Source organism: Carcharodon carcharias, chromosome 9 (assembly GCF_017639515.1).
Source record: "Carcharodon carcharias isolate sCarCar2 chromosome 9, sCarCar2.pri, whole genome shotgun sequence".
Classification (NCBI taxonomy): Eukaryota; Metazoa; Chordata; class Chondrichthyes; order Lamniformes; family Lamnidae; genus Carcharodon; species Carcharodon carcharias.
This window is the reverse complement of record NC_054475.1, coordinates 168073420-168098499: the sequence shown is the minus strand read 5'-3', so window position 1 is coordinate 168098499 and position 25080 is coordinate 168073420. Positions and strand designations below refer to the sequence as shown.

At 43.8% G+C, this 25080-nt stretch overlaps 1 protein-coding gene across 1 annotated transcript in view; it reads left to right on the top strand.

The window, feature by feature from the left end:
• The window catches only part of LOC121282499 (adhesion G-protein coupled receptor G2-like), a 283503-nt gene extending 259917 nt beyond the window's left edge, over positions 1 to 23586 (top strand). Inside the window, exon 10 of the mRNA XM_041196201.1 lies at positions 23573 to 23586. Within this exon, the coding sequence (XP_041052135.1) occupies positions 23573 to 23586 (14 nt within the window). The remainder of the gene's footprint in view (positions 1 to 23572) is intronic.
• Positions 23587 to 25080: the final 1494 nt, after the last annotated feature.

Sequence of the window (25080 nt, the reverse complement as noted above, 5' to 3'; positions counted from 1 at the left end):
GAGAGATATAAAAATAGAAGGAGGGATACAGAGATAGAAAAAATAGGAAGGACAGAGAGATGGAAATAATTGAGGGATGGATAGAAAGATGGAAATAATTGAGGGAGGGATGGAGAGATGGAAATAATAGAGGGAGAGATAGAGAGATGGAATTAATAGAGGGAGGGATGTAGAGATGGAAATAATAGAGAGAGGGATGGAGAGATGGAAATAATAGAGAGAGGGATGGAGAGATGGAAATAATAGAGAGAGGGATAGAGAGATAGAAATAATAGAGGGAGGGATGGAGAGATGGAAATAATAGAGGTAGGGATGGAGAGATGGAAATAATAGAGGGAGGGATAGAGAGATGGACCTAATAGAGGGAGGTATGGAGATAATAGAGAGAAGGATAGAAAGATAGAAATAATAGAGAGAGGGATAGAGAGATAGCAAAATAGAGGGAGAGAAATTATAGACGTTGGGATAGAGACAGTGACATAATAGAAAGAGAGAGAAATAGAGAGAGATAGAGAGATAGAAATAATGGAGAGATAGAGAAATAATAGAGGGAGGGAGAGAAATTCAGAGAACAATAGAAATAATAGAGGGACAGATAGAGAGTGAAAAATAGAGAGAGGGATAGGGAGATAGAAAAATTAGAGTGAGGGATAGAGAGATAGAAATAATAGTGGGAGAGATAGAAAAATTAGAGGGAGGGATAGAGAGGTGAAAATAATGGAGGGAGAGATAAAGAGAAGGAAATAATAGAGAGGGATAGAGAGATAGAAAAAATAGAGAGGGATAGATAGAAAAAATTGAGGGAGGAATAGAGAGATGGAAATAATAGAGAGGGATAGAGAGATATAAAAATAGAGGGAGGAATAGAGAGATAGAAAAACAGTGAAGGATAGAAAGATGGAAATAATAGAGGGAGGGATGGAGTGATAGAAATATTAGAGGGAGGGTGGAGATATGGAAATAATTGAGGGATAGATAGAGAGATGGAAATCATAGAGGGAGGGATAGAGAGATAGAAATAATACAGAGAGACAGAGAGATAGAAAAAATAGAGGGAGGGCTAGAGAGATGGAAATAATAGAGATGGATAGAGAGATTGAAAAAATAGAGAGGGATTGAGAGATATAAAAATAGAAGGAAGGATAGAGAGATGGAAATAATTGAGGGAGGGATGGAGTGATGGAAATAATAGAGAAAGGGATAGAGAGATGAAAATAATAGAGGGAGGGATGGAGATAATAGAGAGAAGGATAGAGAGATAGAAATAATAGAGAGGTGGATAGACAAATAGCAAAATAGTGGGAGAGAAATAATAGAGGGAGGGAAAGAGAGAGACACATAATAGACATTGGGATAGAGAGAGAAATAATAGAAAGAGAGAGAAATAGAGAGAGATAGAGATATAGAAATAATGGAGAGATACAGAAATAATGGAGAGATACAGAAATAATAGAGGGAGGGAAAGAGAGCGGGAGAGAAATAGAGAGAATGATAGAAATAATGGAGGGAGAAATAGAGAGAGAAAAATAGAGAGGGATGGAGAGATAGGAAAATAGAGGGATAGAGAGATAGAAAAATAGAGGGAAGGATACAGGGATGGAAATAATAGAAGGAGCGATAGAGAGAAAGACATAATAGAGGGAGGGATAGAGAGATAGAAAAATATAGGGAGGAATACAGGGAGAGAAATAATAGAGGGAGGGATAGAGAGAGAAATAATAGAGGGAGGAATAGAAAGAGAGAGAAATAATAGATGGAGGGATAGAGAGAGAAATAGAGATAGAGAGATAGAAATAATAGAGAGAGATAGAGATTTAGACATAATATAGAGAGAGATAGAGAGATAGAAGGAATAGACAGAGGGATAGAGAGTAAGAAATAATAGAGAGAGAGAAATAATAGAGGGAAGGATAGAGAGAAAGAACTAGTAGAGAGGGATAGAGAGATAGAAAAAATAGAGGGATAGAGAGATTGAAAAATAGAGGGAAGGATACAGGGATAGGAATAATAGAGGGATAGAAAGATTGAAAAATAGGGGGAGGGATAGAGAGATAGAAATAATAGAGGGAGAGATAGAGAGAGAAATAATAGAGGGAGGGATAGGGAGAGAGAGAAATAATAGATGGAGGGATGGAGAGAGGGAAATAATAGATGGAGGGATGGAGAGAGGAATAGAGATAGAGAGACAGAGATAATAGACGGAGGGATAGAGAGATAGAAAAATATAGGGAGGGATACAGGGAGAGAAATAATAGATGGAGGGATGGAGAGAGAGAAATAATAGATGTTGGGATAGAGAGAGAAATAATAGACAGAGAGAAATAGAGAGAAATAGAGTGATAGAAATAATAGAGGAAGAGGGAGAGATAGAGATAATAGAGAGACAGAGAGAAAGCGAAATAGAGAGAGATAGAAATAATAGAGATAGAGAAATAATAGAGGGAGGGAAAGAGATAGAGGGAGTGAAATAAAGAGAAAGATAGAAATAATAGAGGGGGTGATAGAGAGAGAAAAATTTAGAGAGGAACAGAGAGATAGAAAAAAGAGAGGATGGGATAGGGAGAGAAAAATAGAGCATGGGATAGAGAGATAGAACAAATGGAGGAAGGGATAGAGAGATATAAATAATGGAGGAATAGAGAGAGGAAAATAGAGAGATAGAGAGAGAAATAATAGAGGGAGGGATACAGAGATGGAAATAAAAGAGAGAGGGATGGAGAGATGGAAATAATAGAGAAAGGGATAGAGAGATTGAAAAATAGATGTAGGGATAGAGTTTTATAAATAATAGAGAGAGGAATAGAGAGATAGAAAAATAGAGAGAGGGATAGAGAGATAGAAAAATAGAGGGAGGAATACAGGAATGGAAATAAGAGAGAGAGGAATATACAGATAGAAATAATAGGGAGAGAGAGAAATAATGGAGGGATGCAGAGAGAGGAATAATAGAGAGAGGGATAGAGAGAGAAATAATACAAAGTAGGATAGAAAGATGGAAATAATAGAGGAGGGATGGATGGATGGAAATAATAGAGGTCGGGTTAGAGAGATAGAAAAAATAGAGGGAGGGATAGAGAGATGGAAGTAATAAAGGGAGGGATAGAGTGATAGAAATAATAGAGAATAATAGAGAGATAGAAATAATAAAGAAGGATAGAGAGATAGAAATAATAGTGTGCGGGATAGAGAGATGGAAATAATAGAGGGAGGTATGGAGAGATGGAAAAAATAGGGGGAGGGATACAAAGATAGAAATAATAGAGGGAGGGATGGAGTGATGGAAATAATAGAGGGAGGGATGGAGTGATGGCAATAATAGAGGGAGGGATAGAGAGATATAAATAATAGACAGTGAGAAATAATAGAGGGAGAGATAGAGAAATAGTAATAATAGAGAGGTAGAAATAATAGAGAAGGATAGAGAAATAGAAAAATAGAGAGAGGGATAGAGAAACTGAAATAATAGAGGGAGGGATAGAGACATATAAATAATATAGAGGGATAGAGAGACAAATAATAGAGTGGGATGGAGAGATATAAAAATAGAGAGATGGATAGAGAGATAGAAATAATAGAGAGAGGGATAGAGAGATGGAAATAATAGAGAGAGAGAGAAATAATGGAGGGAGGGATAGAGAGATAGGAAAAACAGAGGGAGGGATAGTGAGATGGAAATAATAGAGGGGATGGAGAGATAGAAAAATAGAGAGAGAGATAGAAATAATAGAGAGGGGGATAGAGAGATAGATAAATAGAAGGAGGAATACAGGTATAGAAATAGGAGAGAGAGGGATAGAGAGATTGAAAAATAGAGGGAGGGATGGAGAGACAGAAAAATAGAGGGAAGGCTAGAGGCAGAGAATTAATAGAGGTAGAGATAGAGAGAGAGAGAAATAATAGATGGAGGGACAGAGGGAGAGAAATAGAGATTGAGAGATAGAAATAATAGAGAGATAGAAATAATAAAGAGGGAATGAGAGAGAGAAAAAAGATAGAGGGACAGAGTGATAGAAATAATAGAGAGAGAGATAAAGAGATATAAATAATAGAGAGGGGGATAGAGAGAGAGAGAAATAATAGAGAGAGAGAGAAATAATAGAGGGAGGGATAGAGAGATAGAAATAATAGAGGGATAGAGAGGTATAAATAATAGAGAGAGGGATAGAGAGATAGACAAATAGAGGTAGGGATAGAGAGATCGAGATAATAGAGAGAATAGACAGGGATAGAGAGATAGAAATAATGGAGACAGTGATTGAGATCTAGGAAAATAGAAGGGATAGAGAGATAGAAAAATAGAGGAAGGGGTAGAGAGATAGAAATCATAGAGAGAGGGATAGTGAGATAGCAAAATAGATGGAGGGATAGAGAGAGAAATAATAGACATTGGGATAGAGAGAGAAATAATAGAGAGAAATAGAGAGAGATAGATAGATAGAAATAATATATAGAGAGAAATAGAGAGATAGAAATAATGGAGAGAGAGAGAAATAATAGAGGGAGGGAAAGAGAGGGAGGGAAATAGAGGGAGAGATAGATATAGAAAAACAGAGGGAGGGATCGAGAGATAGAAAAATAAAGGGAGGGATAGAGAGAAAAATAGAGAGAGGGATAGAAAGAGAAAAATTAGACGGAGGGATAGAAAGATAGAAATAATAGTGGGAGAGATAGAGAAATAGAAAAAATAGCGGGAGGGATAGAGAGAGAAAAATAGAGGGAGAGATAGAGTTATAGAAAAAATAGTGGCAGGGATAGACTGAGAAAAATAGAGGGAAGGATAGAGAGATAGAAAAATAGAGGGAGAGATAGTGGGATAGAAAAAAATGGAGGGAGGGATAGAGAGATAGAAATAATAGAGAGAGGGATAAAGAGATAGAAATAATAGAAAGTGAGAAATAACAGAGGGAGAGATAGAGAAATAGTAATAATAGAGAGGTATAGAGAGATAGAAATAATAGAGAAGGATAGAGAAATAGAAAAATAGAGAGAGGGATAGAGAAACTGAAATAATAGAGGGAGGGATAGAGACATATAAATAATAGAGAGGGATAGAGAGACAAAAATAATCGAGTGGGATGGAGAGATATAAAAATAGAGAGATGGATAGAGAGATAGAAATAATAGAGAGAGGGATAGAGAGATGGAAATAATAGAGTGATAGAGAAATAATGGAGGGAGGGATAGAGAGATAGGAAAAACAGAGGGAGGGATAGTGAGATGGAAATAATAGAGGGGATGGAGAGATAGAAAAATAGAGAGAGATAGAAATAATAGAGAGGGGGATAGAGAGATAGATAAATAGAGGGAGGAATACAGGTATAGAAATAGGAGAGAAAGGTTTAGAGAGATTGAAAAATAGAGAGAGGGATGGAGAGCCAGAAAAATAAAGGGAGGGCTAGAGGCAGAGAATTAATAAAAGTAGGGATAGAGAGAGAAATAATAGATGGAGGGATAGAGGGAGAGAAATAGAGATTGAGAGATAGAAATAATAGAGAGATAGAAATAATAGAGAGAATGAGAGATAGAAAAAAATAGAGGGAGAGAGTGATAGAAATAATAGAGTGAGATAGAGAGATATAAATAATAGAGAGAGGGATAGAGAGAAATAATAGAGGGAGGGATAGAGAGATAGAAATAATAGAGGGATAGAGAGGTATAAATAATAGAGAGACGGATAGAGAGATAGACAAATAGAGGTAGGGATAGTTAGATAGAGATAATAGAGAGAATAGAGAGAGGGATAGAGAGATAGAAATAATGGAGAGAGGGATTGAGAGATAGAAAAATAGAAGAAGGGATAGAGAGATAGAAAAATAGAGGAAGGGGTAGAGAGAGAAATCATAGAGAGAGGGATAGTGAGATAGCAAAATAGATGGAGGGATAGAGGGAAAGAAATAATAGAGGGAGGGATAGAGAGAGAAATAATAGACATTGGGATAGAGAGAGAAATAGAGAGCGGAATAGAGAGAGATAGATAGAAATAATATATAGAGAGAAATAGAGAGATAGAAATAATGGAGAGAGAGAAATAATAGAGGGAGGGAAAGAGAGGGAGGGAAATAGAGGGAGAGATAGATATAGAAAAATAGAGAGAGGGATCGAGAGACAGAAAAATAAAGGGAGGGATAGAGAGAAAAATAGAGAGAGGGATAGAAAGAGAAAAACTAGAGGGAGGGATAGAAAGATCGAAATAATAGTGGGAGAGATAGAGAAATAGAAAAAAATAGCGGGAGGGATAGACAGAGAAAAAATAGAGGGAGGGATAGACAGAGAGGAATAGATGGAGAGATGGAGAGAGGGATGGGGATAAAGGGAGAGAAATGGATGGGGGTAGAGAAATAGAGGGAGAGAGAAATAAGGGAGAGAGAAATAGAGGGAGAGAGAAATAGAAAGAAAAATAGAGGGAGGGTTAAACAGTGAGAAATAGAGTGAGAGAGAGAAAAATAGAGGGAGGGATAGAGGGAGAGAAATAGATGGAGAGATAGAGGGTTGGGGAATAGAGGGAGAGAAATGGAGGGAGAGAGAGGGTGAGAAAGAGAAATGGAGGGATAGAGAAAAATGGAGAGAGAAATAGAGAAAGAAAATAGAGGGAAGTACAGACAGAGAAATAGAGGGACAGAAAGAGAGAGAAAATAGGGGCAGGGATAGACAGTGAGATAGAGAGAAATAGAGGGATAGAGAGAGAGAGAAATAGAGGGAGAGAGAAATAGAGGGAGGGAGAGAGAAATAGAGGGAGAGAGGAAAATATAAAGAGAGGGATAGACAGAGAGAAATCAATGGAAAGATTGAGAGGAGGATAGAGGGGGGATAGAAAGAGTTAAATAGAGGGAGAGGGAATGAAATAGAAGGAGAGAGAAATGAAGAGAGAGATAGAGGGAGAGAGAGCGAGAAAGAGAAATGGGGAGGGAGAGAGAGAGATATAGGGAGAGGGAGAAAGCTAGAAGGAGAGAGAGATAGAGGGAGAGGGAGAGAGGGAGGGATAGATAGAAATAGAGGGAGCAATAGAGAGAAATAGAGGGAGAGTGAGAGGTAGAGGGAGAGAGAGAAAAATAGAGGGAGAGATAGAGAGTGATAGAGGGAGGGATAGATAAAGAGGAAGAGAAACAGAAGGAGGGGTAGAGAGAGATAGAAGGAGAGAGATAGATGGAGAGGTGGAGTGGGATAGAAGGATGGATAGATAGAGAGAGAGAAAGATAAGTAGACGGAGGGATAGAGAGAAATAGAGGGAAAGTGATCAATAGAGGGAGAGAGAAAAAAGTAGAGGGAGGGATAGAGAGAAAGAGAAATGGAGGGATAGAGAGAATTAGAGGGAGAGATAGAGAAAAGTAGAGGGAGAGAAAGAAATAGAGGAAAAATAGATGGAGGGTTAGACAGAGAGACAAGAGGGGGAGATCAAGAGAGAGAAAGAGAAATAGATGGAGGGAGGGAGGCAAATAGAGGGAGAGAGAAAGAGAAATAGAATGAGAGAAAGAGAAATAGAGGGGGACAGAGATAGAGAGAGAGAAAAATAGAGGGAGGGCTAGACAGAAAGAAATAGAGAGAGATAGAGAGGGATAGACGGAGGGATAGTGAGAGAGAGAGAGAAATGGGGGAGGAATAGAGACAGAGAGAGAAATCGAGGCAGAGAAAGAGATAGAGAGAGAGACAACTAGAGGGATGGAGTGTTATGACATGGCAGATGATGCATGCCAGGCAGACCAAGTCCACATGGGGAACTTCGTTGTACTATCACAATGGTGTTGCAATCTGTATTTATTATGAGATGCACGCACTGAATTTAGAAGTAATAAGTCTACCAAGAGTTGTAGAGATTTTAAAAAACTTAAATTACAATATCTATTAACCAAAGAAAAGATTTCAAAACATTACATACATCAGACTGCAAATGACTTACTATCATAATAATTCCTAAAATTCCTAATGAACTTGACTCCTAGTTACATCCCCTTTAAGGCAATGGTCCAAAATAGATTTTAGACTTAAACAGCTCCAGCAAATTAACACAATACCCTGGATAGTGGAATTCCAAATGGCTTTTCTCCAGCTTCAGTTTCAGTAGACAGCAGACTTATGCTCCATTACTGGAAGCTTCATTAAGGCTATTTCACACACTTCTGTCAGATCTCATAATGCCTTCTCCTGACACATAGCCTCATTCTTCTTTTTATATGTTTCTCTCTTTTTAATATGTAAATTCTATTGTTTCATATGTCTTTGAAACTGTATCTTCCTCACAATATAAAAACTTTCATGTTGCTACTATTTATTGTCAGTAACATTTGGGAAAAATAATCACATTCCTTAGCCTTACTTATCTGGCTAATTGTAAACAGATGACAATCCCTTCAAAATCTAAATCTCCCTTCATCTATCTAAAAATGCAAATTCCCTTCCCTCTTACATGCTAAGCCAATATCCATGTTTATTCATCAGCATATCAAGCACCTAGCCCCGTTTGATGATTTAAACTTGCAGTCTACTTGACTCCAAATGTAAGTAAATCACACACAGACAGACCCAACTACTTAACCACATAAACCTACTTCACAATAAACCAGAAAAAATATTCTGAAAATTATTATATTCTCATAATAGAGATAGACAGATAGAATTAGAGGGAGAGATAGAGAGGAATAGAGAGCAAGAAATAATGGGAGGGATAGAGAGAGGGAGACAAACAGGTAGAGGTTGGGACTAATTTCCTCACGGGGAGGTTTGCTAGTGCTGTTGGAGAGGGTTTAATCTAGATTGGTGGGGGATGGGAACCCGAGGGGAAATTCAGAGTGGAGAGGAGAAAAACTGGCAGTGGGGTGTAGAGAAGTATTAACTGAAAATGAGGCTATATCACAGAGTAAAAGCAAGGTATATAGAATACTTGGAGAGTTTGATAGAAGTAGAGTAGGCAAAGTAAGTCATTAGATGGGATCAGAATAAGGGGGAGTAAAAAAGCCTAAATCAGGGCTAACATGCATGTATGTAAATGCAGAAAGTATGGTTAATAAGATTGGCGAACTGCAGGCACAGGTTGACAAATAGAATTATGATATTATTGCTATAACAGAGACCTGGCTCAAAGAAGGGCAGGGCTGGGTGTTAAATATTCCTGGGTACAAGGTATTTAGGAGAGCCAGGAAAGGAAGAAAAGAGGTCTAGGGAGTGACAATATTGGTTAAAGATATTATTACAGTCCTAGAGAGAGAGGAGGTTCCAGAGGTGTCAAGGACACAATCTCTGGCTAGAGATAAGGAATGAAAAAGGTGCAATAACATTGATCGGTGTAGTATATAGACCACCAACTAGTGGAAGGGATGTAGAGAAACAAACCTGTAAAGAAATTACAGAGAGGTACAAGAATTATAGAGTAATCATAATGGGGGAATTCAATTATCCCAATATAAACTGGGCTAGGAATAGTGCAAAGGAACAAGAGGGGTGAGAATTCCTGGAATGTATTCAACATAATTTTCTGCAGTAGTATGTTTCTGGTCCAATGAGAGGGCAGATACTGTTGGACCTGGTTCTGTGCAATGAGTTGGCCCAAGTGGATCAAAAATCAGTGGGAGAGTATCATAATGTTTAGGCTGGCCATGGAAAAGGACAAGGAGCAATCTAGAACAGGAATAATTAATTGGGGTAAAGCCAACTTCGATGGGATGAGAATCCATCTGAGCCGAGTCAATTGAGATGGAATCAAATATTGTCAGAAAAGACAGTGTCTGAGAAATGGGCTACCTTCAAAGAAAAAGTATTGCAGGGAATGTCAAGGTTTATCCCCTTGAAGGGAAAAGATAGGGCAAATAAATCCAGAATGCCCTAGATGATGAGAGAGAGAAAGGTGAAGATGAAAAGGAAGAAGTGCGTGTATGACAGATGTCAGGTGGAAAATACAATGGAGAATCAGGCCGAATATAGAAGGACCAGAGGGGAAGTGATAAAACTAATAAGAAAAACAAAGAGAGAGCATGAAAAGAGACTGGCAGAAAACATAAAGATATCCCAAGGCATATACACAATAAAACGGTGGTAAAAGAAAGATTAGGGCCGATTAGGGATAAAAAAAATAGGACTTAAATATGAAGGAGAAATGGCAAAGGTATTAAACAAGTAGTATCTGTCTTTACAAAAGAAGCAGATGTTACCCTGGCTAAGGTGAGAGAGGAGGTAACTGGTACACTCGAAGAATTCACAATTGAGAAGGAGGAGATTTTAGAAAGGCTATCTCTACTTAAAATAGGTAAGGCACTAGGACTGGATATGATGCCTCCCAGTGTATTGAGGGAGGTGAGATTGGACATTTCAGAGGCACTAGTGATAATCAAGCAGTCTTCCCTAGACACGAGGGAGGCACCAGAGGACTGGAGAATTGCGAATGTTACACCATTGTTCAAAAAGGGGTGCAAAGATAGAGCCGGCAACTACAAACCAGTCAGTTTGACCTCACTGATAGGGAAATTTCTGGAAACCATAGTTTGGGATAAACTCAATAGCCACTTAGACAAGCGCAGGATAATTAAGGAAAGCCAGCATAGAGTCACTAAAGGAAAATCAAATTTAACTAATTTGCTGCAGTTTTTTGAGGAAGTAACAGAGAAAGTTGATAAGAACAATTGGCTGAATCTTCCCAGAGTTGCACTAAGTGCAGTAGTGGGCAGGTAAAATGGAGCCCTGTGTGGTCTTGCAGCAGTAGAGGCTGCAAGGGAAAGAAATGACTGGTAAGTAGTGAGTAAGGTTGGTTAAGTATTTACTACTTTTATCGCTTACAGTTTTAAGGTCTTTTTGTGGTCTATAGTTTGTATATTCTGTAGTAACGAGGATCAGGAAAGAAGGGCCCTAGAGTAATTGATTTAAAAGGTTTAATTTAAAGGGGTAAGTCATGTCAGGAGAGCTCAAAGCCGTAGTGTGCTCCTCATGCTCCGTGTGTGAAGCCGGGAACATTTTCAGTGCCCGGGACCAGCATGTGTGCAGGAAGTGTGTCCAGCTGCAGCTCCTGGAAGCTCAGGTTTCAGAGCTGGAACGGCGGCTGGGGACACTGTGGAGCATCCGTGAGTCTGAGAGCATCGTGGATAGCACGTTTAGAGAGGTGGTCACGCTGCGGCTGAAAGGACTTGAGGAAGGAAGGGAATGGGTGACCACCAGGCAGTCCAAGAGAAACAGGCAGGTAGTTCAGGATTCCCCTGGGGTCCCGCTCGCAAATCGGTATTCCATTTTGGAGGCTGATGAGGGCACTGGTTCCTCCAGGGAGTGCGGACAGAGCCAAGCTTCTGGCACCACAAGCAGCCTGTCTGTACAGGAGGGGAGGAAGGGAGGAAGAGCAATAGTAATAGGGGATTCTATAGTTAGGGGAACAGATAGGTGCTACTGTGGCCATCAACATGACTCCAGGATGGTGTGTTGCCTCCCTGGTGCCAGGGTCTGGGATGTCACTGAACGGCTGCAGGGCATCCTGAAGGGGAAGGGTGATAAGGCAGAGGTCATGGTACATGTTGGTACCAATGACATAGGTAGAAAGAGGGATGAGGTCTTGTGTCAAGAATTCAGGGAGTTCGGCAGTAAACTAAAAAGCAAGACCTCTCGGGTTGTAATCTCTGGATACTCCCAGTGCCACATGCTAGCGAGCTCAGAAATAGGAGAATAGCGCAGATGAATATGTGGCTTGAGAGTTGGTGCAGGAAGGAGGGTTTTAGATTCCTGGATCACTGGAACCGTTTCTGGGGAAGGTGGGACCTGTATAAGTGGGACAGTCTATATCTGAACCAGAGATGGACTAACAGAGCGGGTTAGCTAGTGCTGTTGGGAGGACTTTAAACTAATTCGGCAGGGGGAGGGGACACAGAATGTTAGCAGAATAGAGACACATCATAATACAGTAAAACAATCAAGTCAGAGGGAGTACAGCTGCAATAAGTTTCAAGGGAGTAAGGCAAGGCTGGATGGCCTCGACTTTAAGGCTAGAAGTATTAAAAGTAAAACGGATGAGTTAAGAGCGAGGATTGACACACGGAATTGTGATATAGCAGCCATCACTGAGACGTGGTTGAGGGAGGGGCAGGATTGGCAGCTCAACATTCCAGGATATAGAACCTTCAGGCGAGAGAGGGGAGGGGGTAAAAGGGGAGGAGGCATTGTTTTATTAGTTAAGGAGTCAGTTACTGCAGTAAGGAGAGATGATATCTTGGAGGGGGGATCGAATGAAGCTTTGTGGGTAGAGCTTAGGAATAAAAAAGGGGCAGCCACATTGTTAGGTGTTTATTATAGACCCCCAGTGAGAAATTGAGGAGCGAATATGTGCACAATTCACAGAGGTGTGTAAAAACAATAACAATAGGGTAATTATCTTAGGTGATTTCAACTTTCCCAACATTAATTGGGATAGACCTAGTGTTAAGGGCTTGGATGGAGTGGATTTCTTGAAATATGTAGAGCAGGGCTTTTTAGGTCAATACATAGACGGTCCAACAAGGGACAGCAGTGTCCAATGGCATACCACAGGCATCTGTGCTCGGTCCCCTATTATTCATCATTTATATAAACAACATAGATGACTATGTGGGGGGTAGGATTAGTAAGTTTATGGATGACACAAAGATTGGCCGGATGGTTAACAGTGAGGTTGAGTGTCTTTGGCTACAGAAAGATATAGATGGGATGGTCATATAGGCAGATAAGTGGCAGATGGAATTTAACCCTGAAAAGTGTGAGGTGATACACGTTGGAAGGAGTAATTTGACAAGGAAGTATTCAATGAACGGCATGGCACTAGGAAGTTCTGAGGAACAAAGGGACCTTGGCATGTGTGTCCATAGATCTCTGAAGGTGGAGGGGCATGTTAGTGGGGTGGTGAAAAAGGCATATGGGACACTTGTCTTTATCAATCGAGGCATAGATTACAAAAGTAGGGAGGTCATGTTGGAGTTGTATAGAACCTTGGTGAGGCCACAGCTGGAGTACTGTGTGCAGTTCTGGTCACCACATTATAGGAAGGATGTGATTGCACTGGAGGGTGTGCAGAGGAGATTCACCAGGATGTTGCCTGGGATGAAACATTTAAGTTATGAAGAGAGGTTGGATAGACTTGGGTTATTTTCGTTGGAGCAGAGAAGACTGAGGGGCGACCTGATCGAGGTGTACAAGATTATGAGGGGCATGGACAGGGTGGATAGGGAGCAGCTGTTCCCCTTAGTTGAAGGGTCAGTCCCAAGGGGACACAGTTCAAGGTGAGGGGCAGGAGGTTTAGGGGGGATGTGAGGAAAAACTTTTTTACCCAGAGGGTGGTGAGGGTCTGGAATGTGCTGCCTGGGAGGGTGCTGGAGGCAGGTTACCTCACATCCTTTAAAAAGTACCTGGATGAGCACTTGGCACATCATAACATTCAAGGCTATGGGCCAAGTGCTGGTAAATGGGATTAGATAGGTAGGTCAGGTGTTTCTCATGTGCCGGTGCAGACTCGATGGGCTGAAGGGCCTCTTCTGCACTGTGTGATTCTGTGAGTCCTGCCCACCAATGAAAATGGAGGGTTTTCACGCTGTATCATCCTGAACCTGCCTCATTATATATTCACAACGTTTCCATGGTGAGCGGGGTCTCATTCACCCTCTGTTGCATCACACCGGCCGCCATCTTTAAAAGGTAGCCACCAGCAAAGTGCTCATTGCCCCCAGCTCACCACCGCTGTCCAGGAGACATGGCCAGCAAAGGCAAAAAGACTGCAGCCCCCCTGTTTCAATGATGGGTCCCTCGAGCGACTGCCCGATGCTGTGGAGGCTGCCGGGATGTGCCCTACCCCCACTCTGGCCGCAGGACGGGCAGCCAAGTCACCAACCCGGCTTGGGAGGTGGTGGTAGCGTTGGTCAGCGCCAACGACCTTCAGAAGAGGACAGACAGCCTCTGTTGATCCCTCTGTTGCGCCAGGGTAAGTCACTCTTCTCATCACTCTCAACTCTCACACTCACAAACCCATCAGATACCCACAGGGCCCTCACTTACTGCCAGTTCAAGGGACATCACCATTCACTCTCTCACACTCACCGTCATTGTCCTCACCCTGTCCATGGGACCACTCACCACTCACACAGGCCAGGGACACTTATCATCTGACCTGGCAGGCGTCCTGATAGTCTCCCCATCTCTATCCACGCAGGACAAACTGGCTCACAACAGGAGGGGAAGGTCACAGACAGGGGGAGGGATGCTGGAGATCAAAGTTCTGACAGAATTCAAAAACAGAGCCATCCAGCTGGCCGGCGATGACTGGGACTGGTCCTGTGCTGACATTGAGGTCGGTGCTGCTTTACCAAGTGAGGATCCAGCAGTGCAACATCCATCAGACAACCATGCTGTGAGTGATGTGTCCTGTCTCACAGGCCCCTGCCAGGCACTCATTACCTCCCCTTGCTTTCACAGGCATGTCTGACAAACTTCCTTGGAGCTAATCCCTGTGCTGATCTCCTTGCCATCAGTTGCCCTCAGTAGACACTTGTTGTTAGCAGGGCCTCCTGAAACTCGGGAACATCAGGAAGGGATGTCCGCTGCAGTCCTCAGATTGTAAGGCTCGATGGAGGAGTCCATCCATCTTCAGGCTGAGGTGATAGCGTTGGCATTGTGACGCACCGAGGTCAACACTGGCAGGATGGTGGTCGCCACGGAGACCATGGTCCAGGACGTCTCTCCTGCACTGCTGCGCGGGCTTAACAATCGCTGGTGCCATAGTTGGCTTCCAACAGTGTTTATGTGAGAGGGGTGCGGGGCAGCTTGATCTCACTCCAGTTACCCATTCTCCTCACGGAGTCAGCCTGGGGCCCTCGGACACCCATAGGGAGGAGGATCAGCAGGTGCACAGTCCTGGCCCATCCACACAGGTGACTCTGGGACTGACTGGCCCATTTCAATTCCCCCTTCCTGAGACCTCCGCAGCTCCAGCTCCACAGGCCGAGGAGGGAGCCACTGCCGCACAGCAGGATCCCAAAAGCAGGCCGGGGCCCTCCAGGTCTCAGCCCTCCAGAGAACACCTGCCAAAGTCATCACAGACAGGGCATCACAGACAGGGCGTCAGAGACAGGGTGTCACAGACAGGGCGTCACAGACAGGGTGTCACAGACAGGGCATCACAGACAGGGTGACACAGACAGGGTGTCACAGACAGGGCATCACAGACAGGGCATCACAGACAGGGCGTCAGAGACAGGGTGTCACAGACAGGGCATCACAGACAGGGTGTCACAGACAGGGTGTCACAGGCAGGGTGACATAGACAGGGTGTCACAGACAGGGCGTCACAGACAGGGTGTCACAGACAGGGTGACACAGACAGGGTGTCACAGACAGGGCGTCACAGACAGGGTGACACAGACAGGGCGTCACAGACAGGGTGACACAGACAGGGCGTCACAGACAGGGCGTCACAGACAGGGCGTCACAGACAGGGTATCACAGACAGGGCATCACAGACAGGGCATCACAGACAGGGTGACACAGACAGGGTGTCACAGACAGGGCATCACAGACAGGGCATCACAGACAGGGCGTCAGAGACAGGGTGTCACAGACAGGGCATCACAGACAGGGTGTCACAGACAGGGTGTCACAGACAGGGTGACATAGACAGGGTGTCACAGACAGGGCGTCACAGACAGGGTGTCACAGACAGGGTGACACAGACAGGGTGTCACAGACAGGGCGTCACAGACAGGGTGACACAGACAGGGCGTCACAGACAGGGCGTCACAGACAGGGTGACACAGACAGGGCGTCACAGACAGGGTATCACAGACAGTGTGTCACAGAGAGGGTATCACAGACAGGGTGACACAGACAGGGTGTCACAGACAGGGTGACACAGACAGGGTGTCACAGACAGTGTGTCACAGAGAGGGTATCACAGACAGGGTGACACAGACAGGGTGTCACAGACAGGGTGACACAGACAGGGTGTCACAGACAGTGTGTCACAGAGAGGGTATCACAGACAGGGTATCACAGAGAGGGTATCACAGACAGTGTGTCACAGAGAGGGTATCACAGACAGGGTGACACAGACAGGGTGACATAGACAGGATCTCACAGACAGGGAATCACAGACAGGCTGTCACAGACAGGGTGACACAGACAGGGTGTCACAGACAGGGTGTCACAGACAGGGTGTCACAGACAGGGTGACACAGACAGGGTGTCACAGACAGGGTGTCACAGACAGGGCGTCACAGACAGGGTGTCACAGACAGGGTGTCACAGTCAGCAGGCTGCCTCCACCTCCACTGTGGATGTCCGGGGAGCACCAAGATGTGGCAGGGTTAGGAAAGTTAAGTAAAAGTAGTTGCACAGCCTGGACACAGGGGTTGATCACTTGTACACACTCTTCACTATTGTCAATAAACTCCTAAGAATGTCTCCCTGCCTGTAGCTCCTTGTTCTGATGAGCATTGTTCTTGTCACTCAGATGTGAAACCTTTCTGCACAAGATAAAGGCAGGTGTCTCAGTCCAGGGCCTCTTCCCTGTGTCTGTGCAGCCTTCAGACCAAAGTGATGGTCCAGCCTCACACTCCCTGGAAACATTACTGATGCCTGCACCTCGGCGGTGCTGGTCATTGCTGCCAGAATGTAGTGGGCAGGTACCACAGAGTTTCTCATTCTCTCTGTGTGTTCTCAGCACCTTTAAGGTGGGACTGGCTCCCATCTCACCAGCATCTGTGACCAGTGATGCTGTGCACCGGCTCCTGAAGGACTGAGGTGCTGAAGGCGGACACAGCATCAGATGAGTCTAAAGTTTCATGGCTGTGTCTCTGAGATGACCCTGATCATGGAGCGGAAGTGAGCTGCCCTCGGCCGGACAGGAGTCAGACATTCTCAGCGACTATGTGAAGATCTATGGAGTGTCCTCACTGCATGTTGTCATCATCCCCCTGCGATTGAGCAGCTATTCAGGCCTCCACAACATCTCCATGACAGGGGCATTCTCACAGAGGGTATTGGCGCTGAGATAAGCCAGACTGCAGTCAAACGTTCACGACTGTGATATGAGGATCTACAGGGACACCTCAATGCATGTCGTCATCATCCCCCACAAATCTGGCAGCTATGAGGGCCTCCCGAGTGTACCTGCCTCATCTGGCCAGTGCGAGAGCCTCAATCCCTGTCATAGTCACCTCCAAGGACACCCTCACCCTCATACCCATTGGCATCCTCCTCATCGGAGGAGACATGCAGCTCCTCCATCTCCTCCTCAGCTAGCTCCTCCCCCCATTGCAGCACCAGGTTGTCCAGGGCTCCACCAGACCGGTCCAGGCACCGGAACCACATCTCCAGCATCCTGATGTTCTGCTCCACCAAGGTGTGAGCTGCAGCATGAGCCTCATTATAGCGTTGCTCTGCTGCAGTCTGAGGCTGCTGCACGGGTGTCATCAGCCACGGTCTCTGTGGGTAGTCCTTATCCCAAAGGACCCAACCCTGCAGGCTCTGTAGGCCCTGGAAGACTGCAGGGATCTGCGAGCGACTCAGGATGTAGGCATTATGCACACTCCCTGGAAACCGTGCGCAGACCTGGTTGGATACCAGTTGCACGTTCAGTGAGTGGAAGCCCTTGCAGTTGATGAAGTTCACCGAGTGTAGCGACGGAGACCTGAGCACCACATGAGTGCAGTAAATCACACCCTGCACCTGGGGGAATCCCGAGATCAGGGCGAATCCAATGGCCCTGGCATCCTGGCTGTCCCTGTCCCAGGCGAAATGCACAAAGTTGTTGCCATGGAGAAGATGGGATCCCTGACCTCATGGATGCATTTGTGGGTGGTGGATTGTGAAATCCCCAGAGGTCACCTGTGGAGCCCTGAAAGGAGCCACTGGCATAGAAATTGAGCACCACGGTCACTTTCACAGCCACTGGCACTGAATGCCCTCCATGTCCTCTTGGCACCATGTCTTCCAGTAAGTGGCAGATATGAGTCACCAGCTCCCTAGACATGTGCAGTCATCGGTGACACTGGTTCTCAGTCATCTGCAGGAATGGCAGGCGGTGTATATAGACCCTGGGTATCGCTAGACGCTGACCAGCCATGGCTCGTTGTTGTTCCTGGGTAGTGTATGCTGGAGCCCCTGCTGTCCCTTCTTCATGAGGTTGCTGCTCCTGCCTTTGCTCTCTCCTCTGTCTTCTACGCTCTCTGTAGACCATCAGGCACACAGCTTGGTCACCAGGATCCATGATCCTGACATGGTCCTCCTGCAACATGAAAGAGAGAGAGACGTGGTTATCATGGCTGTAGTTAGCACCTTTTCCGCTCGTGTGTGACTGCCCCTTAATGTTTCCCAGATAGAGCTGGTCACCCCTCAGAAGGCCAGAGATGAGCGCGCTGCATGGCTGCCCTGTCAACCTGCGACATGGGGGACACTGGTCCAATCTGGGATGCTGAGATTGCAAGGGGCTGTGAGAGCCTCCAGCACTGACTGCTGCATGGCCAGCGTTAGCGAGGAGATTGTACAACGTGTGCAGTCCAACTGCTCAGTGGTCCAATAAAGTGGCGGCAGACTCGATATCTGTGCCGAGGGGTTGGGGGGTGGGGGTGTGAGGGGTGGGGTTGGGGGTGTGGAGGGCTGGGTAAGGTATGGAGCGCTTGGTGACCCTTTGGTGCCTCCGAGATGCTTGCATGGGCGGGCAGGCTAGGAGCCTGACCCCAATCATATCACTGGCTGTGCCTGATCTGTATCAGTTGCAGAGGCCTGGTCAGTTTATACAGGTGTCCCTAATGCGTGGCCACTTACTTCATTTACCCTGACCCCCCCCACCTCGATTGCCTGTGCCAAGGCAGCACTTGACCACCCCCACCTCAACAGTTGCCTCCAAAGATGTAAACAATGGGTGAGCTGTGGAGAACGCTGCTGCTCACTCACCTCAGTTCCCCCAGAGTGAAGGCTGCCAAGTGCATGTTGCCTGTGCGCTGTTGTGAAACACGTTGATGTGCTTTCCCGCTGATGTGGACGGACGATATGGTGGGGTTCCAGAGCCTGGCAGGATGGCCTTTTAATGATATGCTAATGTATTACAATTAGCTCCCCGCCGACTGATGGTGGGAAACACAGCCCCGGTCAGCTGGCTGAGCAGAGGATTGAGACCTGCCTTCCCACTATCGTGAAGTGGGTCCCTCCATATTCTCTGCACACACCCCCATCACACCCACCGCCAATGGCTCAGAAAATTCCACCCAAGGCTGTCAATGTGATGTATATGGGTTTTCAAAAGGCATTTTCTCTCTCTCTATCCCACCCTCTATCCCTCTATTTGTCTCTCTCTCTCACTATCCCTCCTTCTATTTCTCTCTCTCTGTTATTGTTACTACTGGACATGTCAGAGTGCACTTGGCTTGATAGATCCTAACTTTCATTTTTTGTTTAGATAATGTGGAGAGTGGCTACTGAACAGAGTCACAGGAATCAGCTGCTGAACTTTTAACAAAAGAATAAAACATTTATTAAAAAAGAAAAAATTAACTAGGTTACAATACTCCTTCACCCACAACTATACCTTTACAGATATATACAGATCTGCCAGGATAGCACAAGTTACAAAAGCTATTTTATACTCTCATGATCACAGTAAGTACACATTCCATGTAAACCAATAGGCAACCTGTGGTCAGGCACACCACACTCTTTCGTATGAGGGTTTCCAACCTGCGCTCTTGAAGAACTCGCTTTGGAATCTTCTCCCAAACTGTCTTTTAGATGCCTTCCACAAGGGTTCACCTCTTGGGCTTTGAACTCTCCTTCCTACATTGCTCTCCCCTGGATCACCCATTTTCATTCAAGCTTGGCCTTCCACACACACTCTTTCTGTCTCAGCCGTGCCAACAGTTCACCACTGCTTCACATGTCCATAATAAAGAGTTACAGACCTTTGACTGTCTCCTTGGGTCATCTGGCTTTTTTACTTTAAGTCTGCTTCCTGCAGCTTTCTCTCTTTAAGCTTGGAGCCTTTCTCTGCTCCTCACTCTTAAATTCACTTAACAGGACCTTTTCCAGGTTCCTGGCCTTGTCCTTTGACTTAGCTATCCTCTTGGGATCTTTCCTGTTCCACTCTCCTGGATTTGGGGACTTTCTTCTTTAGTTTTTGGAAGCTGCTCCTTGAAGTTCCTTTTTCTATGTCCTGCTTCTCTTGGCAGCTGGCTTCAACTTTAGTTTTGGACCTGCTATCTGTCCCTCTCCTATGTTGCTTCTGCTGACAACTGCTTCTAACTGAACTCAAACTGCTTTTGGTCTCTGTGGGGGCCTCTCTAACTGGACCCTTGTTTCTAGGCAACAGCACAGTTTTTTTGTACCTTGTTTGTTTTAACTCCCTTTCAAGAACCATAAAATCTCATCAAGTGCTGGCATCATCATTTTAATGCACAAAATACAGAAATACAAAAAAACTTCATTCCTAACACCCACAAATAGAAATATAATTTACTTAAACTATATCTGGTTCCTAACGCCTATTCCCGTGAAAGGAAGGAAACTTCACAACAGTGAAGGTTTCTTTACAATGGCTTCATACAAACTTAACATCATAAACCTCTAACAAAAGCTTATTCCATACTATACAAATACACTTTCCATCTCATTTCACAATTACACGTTACATCATACAATACAGAGATTTAAGCAAAACAAGATCCATAAAGGTAACAAGATTAGTAGAATTTGTACATCATAGCATTACCATAGCTCAGCTCTTTTGTGTTTTTTCCCTCTTATTCCTAGTCTTTAACTCGGCAAAAAACGTTTCATTTAAGTCCACAGCTCAATCGTCCTTTTTGTTAGCTGTAGGCACAATTCTACACTCAAGCTCCTTTCCCGAACTCAACCATGATAAACTCTTATTTCGTTTTAGCAAAGTTAAAATGCCTTTTTTATGAGTTAACATATCATTTCTTCTCTGATCAAAATCTCTTTTCCACATTTCAAGGATATTGAGATGCTTTTGATGTTCACACAAAAAGATTTCATACTCTTGCTTGGTTTGATCTTTGGAATTTTTTATGATCTTGTTGTTTCTACCAATCTCACTTTGAACAGGTCTTTTCCACTTCTCTATGAGCAATATTAATCACTTTCTCCCTCTGGTGTTTCATAGTTAATTCTATGCCTTCAACTCTTTTACATAATCCACAAATTATATCATACCTCTCCTCTACAGATTTTTAATGGTCTTTTGCAAGCTATGCACTTGCTTGGATTCTAACCGCTGTATTTAGTGTATTAGCAGAAGCAAGCACTTGTAAATCAGTGCCTCTGGTCATTGACCTAGAAGTGTCATTTTCATTTTCAGTCCGTTTTGTTGATATAAAAACATAAGGACATAGGAAATAGGAACAAGAGTAGACCATTCAGCTCTTCAAGCCTGCTCCGCCATTAAATAAGATCATGGCTGACCTTCTTGTGTTTCAATTTCTACATTCCCATCTAACCCTGATAACCTTTGATCCCTTTGCCAGCAAGATTCAATGACCCCGCCTCCACCACCTTCTGAGGCAGAGATTTCCAAAGTCACACAACCCTCTGAGAGAAAAAATTTCTCCTCATCTCTGTCCTAAAAGGGTGACCCCTAATTTTAAAACAGTGCCCCCTAGTTCTGGACTCACCCACAAGAGGAAACATCCTTTCCATACCCACCTTGTCAAGACCATTCAGGATCTTGTAAACTTCAATCCAATCACCCCTCACTCTTCTAAACTCCAGTGGAAACAAGCCCAGTCTGTCCAACCTTTCCTCATAAGACAGCCCATTCATTCCAGGTATCAATCTAGTAAACCTCCTCTGAACCGCCTCCAACACATTTACATCCTTCCTTAAATAAAGAGACCAAAACTGCACACAGTATTCGAGATGTGGTCTCACCAATGTCCTGTATGAGTAAAGTATAACATCCTTACTTTTATGTTCAATCCCTCTCATAATATAGGATAGCATTCCATTCGCTTTCTTAATTACTTGCTGTACCTGCATAATAACTTTTTGTGACTCATACTAGAACATCTAGATCCCTCTACACCTCAGAATTCTGCAGCCATTCTCCATTTAAGTAATATTTTGCTTTTTTGTTCTTCCTGCCAAAGTGAACAACTTCACATTATCCCACATTAAACTCCATTTTCCAGACCTTTGCTCACTCACTCAATCTATTTATATCTAGTTGTGGAATTGATATAGTTTATATGGATTTCAGCAAAGCCTTTGACAAGGTCCCACATGGGAGACTTATAAAGGAGGCAAAGCCACATGGGATACAGGATAATTTGATAAGAAGGATTCAAAATTGGCTTAGTTGTAGGAGACAGAGGGTGATGACAGAAGGATGCTTTAGTGACTGGAAGCCAGTGTCCAGTGGTGTACCACAGGGATCTGTGCTGGGTCCCCTATTATTCGTCATCTATATAAATGACATAGATGACTATGTGGGGGGTAGGATTAGTAAGTTTATGGATGACACAAATATTGGCCGGGTGGTTAACAGTGAGGTTGAGTGTCTTGGGCTACAGGAAGATATAGATGGGATGGTCAAATGGGCAGATAAGTGGCAGATGGAATTTAATCCTGAAAAGTGCGACGTGATACACTTTGGAAGGAGTAATTTGACAAGGAAGTATTCAATGAACGGCGTGACACTAGGAAGTTCTGAGGAACAAAGGGACCTTGGCATGTGTGTCCATAGTTCTCTGATGACGGAGGGGCATGTTAGTGGGGTGGTGAAAAAGGCATTTGGGACACTTGTCTTTATTAATCGAGGCATAGATTACAAAAGTAGGGAGGTCATGTTGGAGTTGTATAGAACCTTGGTGAGGCCACAGTTGGAGTACTGTGTGCAGTTCTGGTTGCCACATTATAGGAAGGATGTGATTGCACTGGAGGGGGTGCAGAGGAGATTCACCAGGATGTTGCCTGGGCCGAAACATTTAAGTTATGAAGAGAGGTTGGATAGACTTGGGTTGTTTTCGTTAGAACAGAGAAGACTGAGGAGTGACCTGATTGAGGCGTATAGGGATGGTGGATAGGGAGCAGCTGTTCCCCTTAGTTGAAGGGTCAGTCACAAGGGGGCATAAGTTCAAGGTGAGGGGCAGGAGGTTTAGGGGGGGATGTGAGGAAAAACCTTTTTACTCAGAGGGTGGTGAGGGTCTGGAATGCGTTGCCTGGGAGGGTGGAGGAGGCAGGTTGCCTCACATCCTTTAAAAAGTACCTGGATGAGCACTTGGCACATCATAACATTCAAGGCTATGGGCCAAGTGCTGGTAAATGGGATTAGGTAGGTAGGTCAGGTGTTTCTCACATGTCAGTGCAGACTCGATGGGCCGAAGGGCCTCTTCTGCACCATGTGATTCTGTGATTCTGTGATCTATCTGTAACCTCCTCATGTCCTCTTCACAACATACTTTCCTACCTATCTTTGTGTCATCTGCAAATTTAGCTACCATGTCTTCACTCCCCTCAGCTAAGTCATTGATGTAAATTGTAAAAAGTTGAAGCCCCTGCACAGATCCCTGTGGGACTCCACTGGTCACATCCTGTCAATTCGAAAAAGACCCATTTATGCATACTCTCTGCTTTCTGCCAGCCAACATCAGCTAACGATGCTAATATGTTACCCCCTACACCATATGCTTTTATTTTCCGTAATAATCTTTGATGTGACACCTTATCAAATGCCTTCTGGAAATTGAAGTACAGCACATCTCCAGGCTCCCCTTTATCACATGTTACTCCTTCAAAAAACTCCAATTGGTTAAACATGATTTTCCTTCCACAAAACTATACTGACTCTTCCCAATTGTCTTGAGCTCTTGTAAGTGCCCAGTTATAACCTCCTTTATGATCGATTCTAATAACTTCCCCACGACAGACATCAAGCTAACTGGCCTATAGTTTCCTGTTTTCTGCTTCTCTCCCTTCTTGAATAGAGGGATTACATTTGCTACTTTCCAATCTGATGGAACCTTTCCAGAATCTAGCGAATTTGGGAAAATTAACACCAGTGCATCGACTACCTCATTTGCCACCTCTTTTAAGACCATAGGATGTAGTCCATCAGAACCCGGAGACTTGCCAACCAGCAGCTCCATCAATTTGCACAGTACCATTTCCCCAGAGATTTCAATTTCACCAAGTTCCTTTCTCCCGTTCACCACCTGATTTGCTGTGACTACCGGAATGTTTTTTGTATCCTCTATAGTGAACACAGAAGCAAAATATTTGTTTATTTCTTCCACCATTTCCTTATTATCTACTATTAACTCCCCATCGTCATTCTCTAGAGGATCAACATTTACTTTATCATCTAGGCATTTAAGTCCTCAGTTAAGTGTTCTACTTTCTGTGACTGATTTTCAGTTGTTCTCACCAAATCTCTTTTTTCATTAGCAAACTCCTCTTTTGTACATGAAAGTTGATTCTCTACATTGATCAGGTATTCCTTCAATTGTTTGTTTTCTGCAATAAGTATTTCATTTTTGGCCGCAGTAATTTTTTGAAGTTTGTTAAGATCAGTATGATCAACTGCCTGCTGTAATACAGTCGTCATCACATTACTGTCTCTGCTAGCCAATTCATTACCCAGAATAAAATCTACCCCTTCAATAGGTAATTTAGGAATAATTACTACCATAATAATTACTACCATAACAATAACAGAATTACCTGAAAAAACTCAGCAGGTCTGGCAGGATCGGCGGAGAAGAAAAGAGTCAACGTTTCGAGTCCTCAGTTCTGTCGAAGGGTCATGAGGACTTGAAACGTCAACTCTTTTCTTCTCCGCCGATGCTGCCAGACCTGCTGAGTTTTTCCAGGTAATTCTGTTTTTATTTTGGATTTCCAGCATCCGCAGTTTTTTGTTTTTATTACTGCCATAACAATTCTGTTTACAAAGTAACTTTGTAAGTTGACTTTATACAAAGAAACAGGCTCATAAATTCCATTAATACCCCCTTTTACTGTGTTTGTCTTCATAAAGCTGCCTGGAACACAAATAGTATCATCCGCTATCATCAAGGATTGATCTGCCCCTGTATCTCTCAAAATTTTGTTTTGTTTACTTTTTTTTTTGGCGGTGTAAGGGAACCCTTCTCC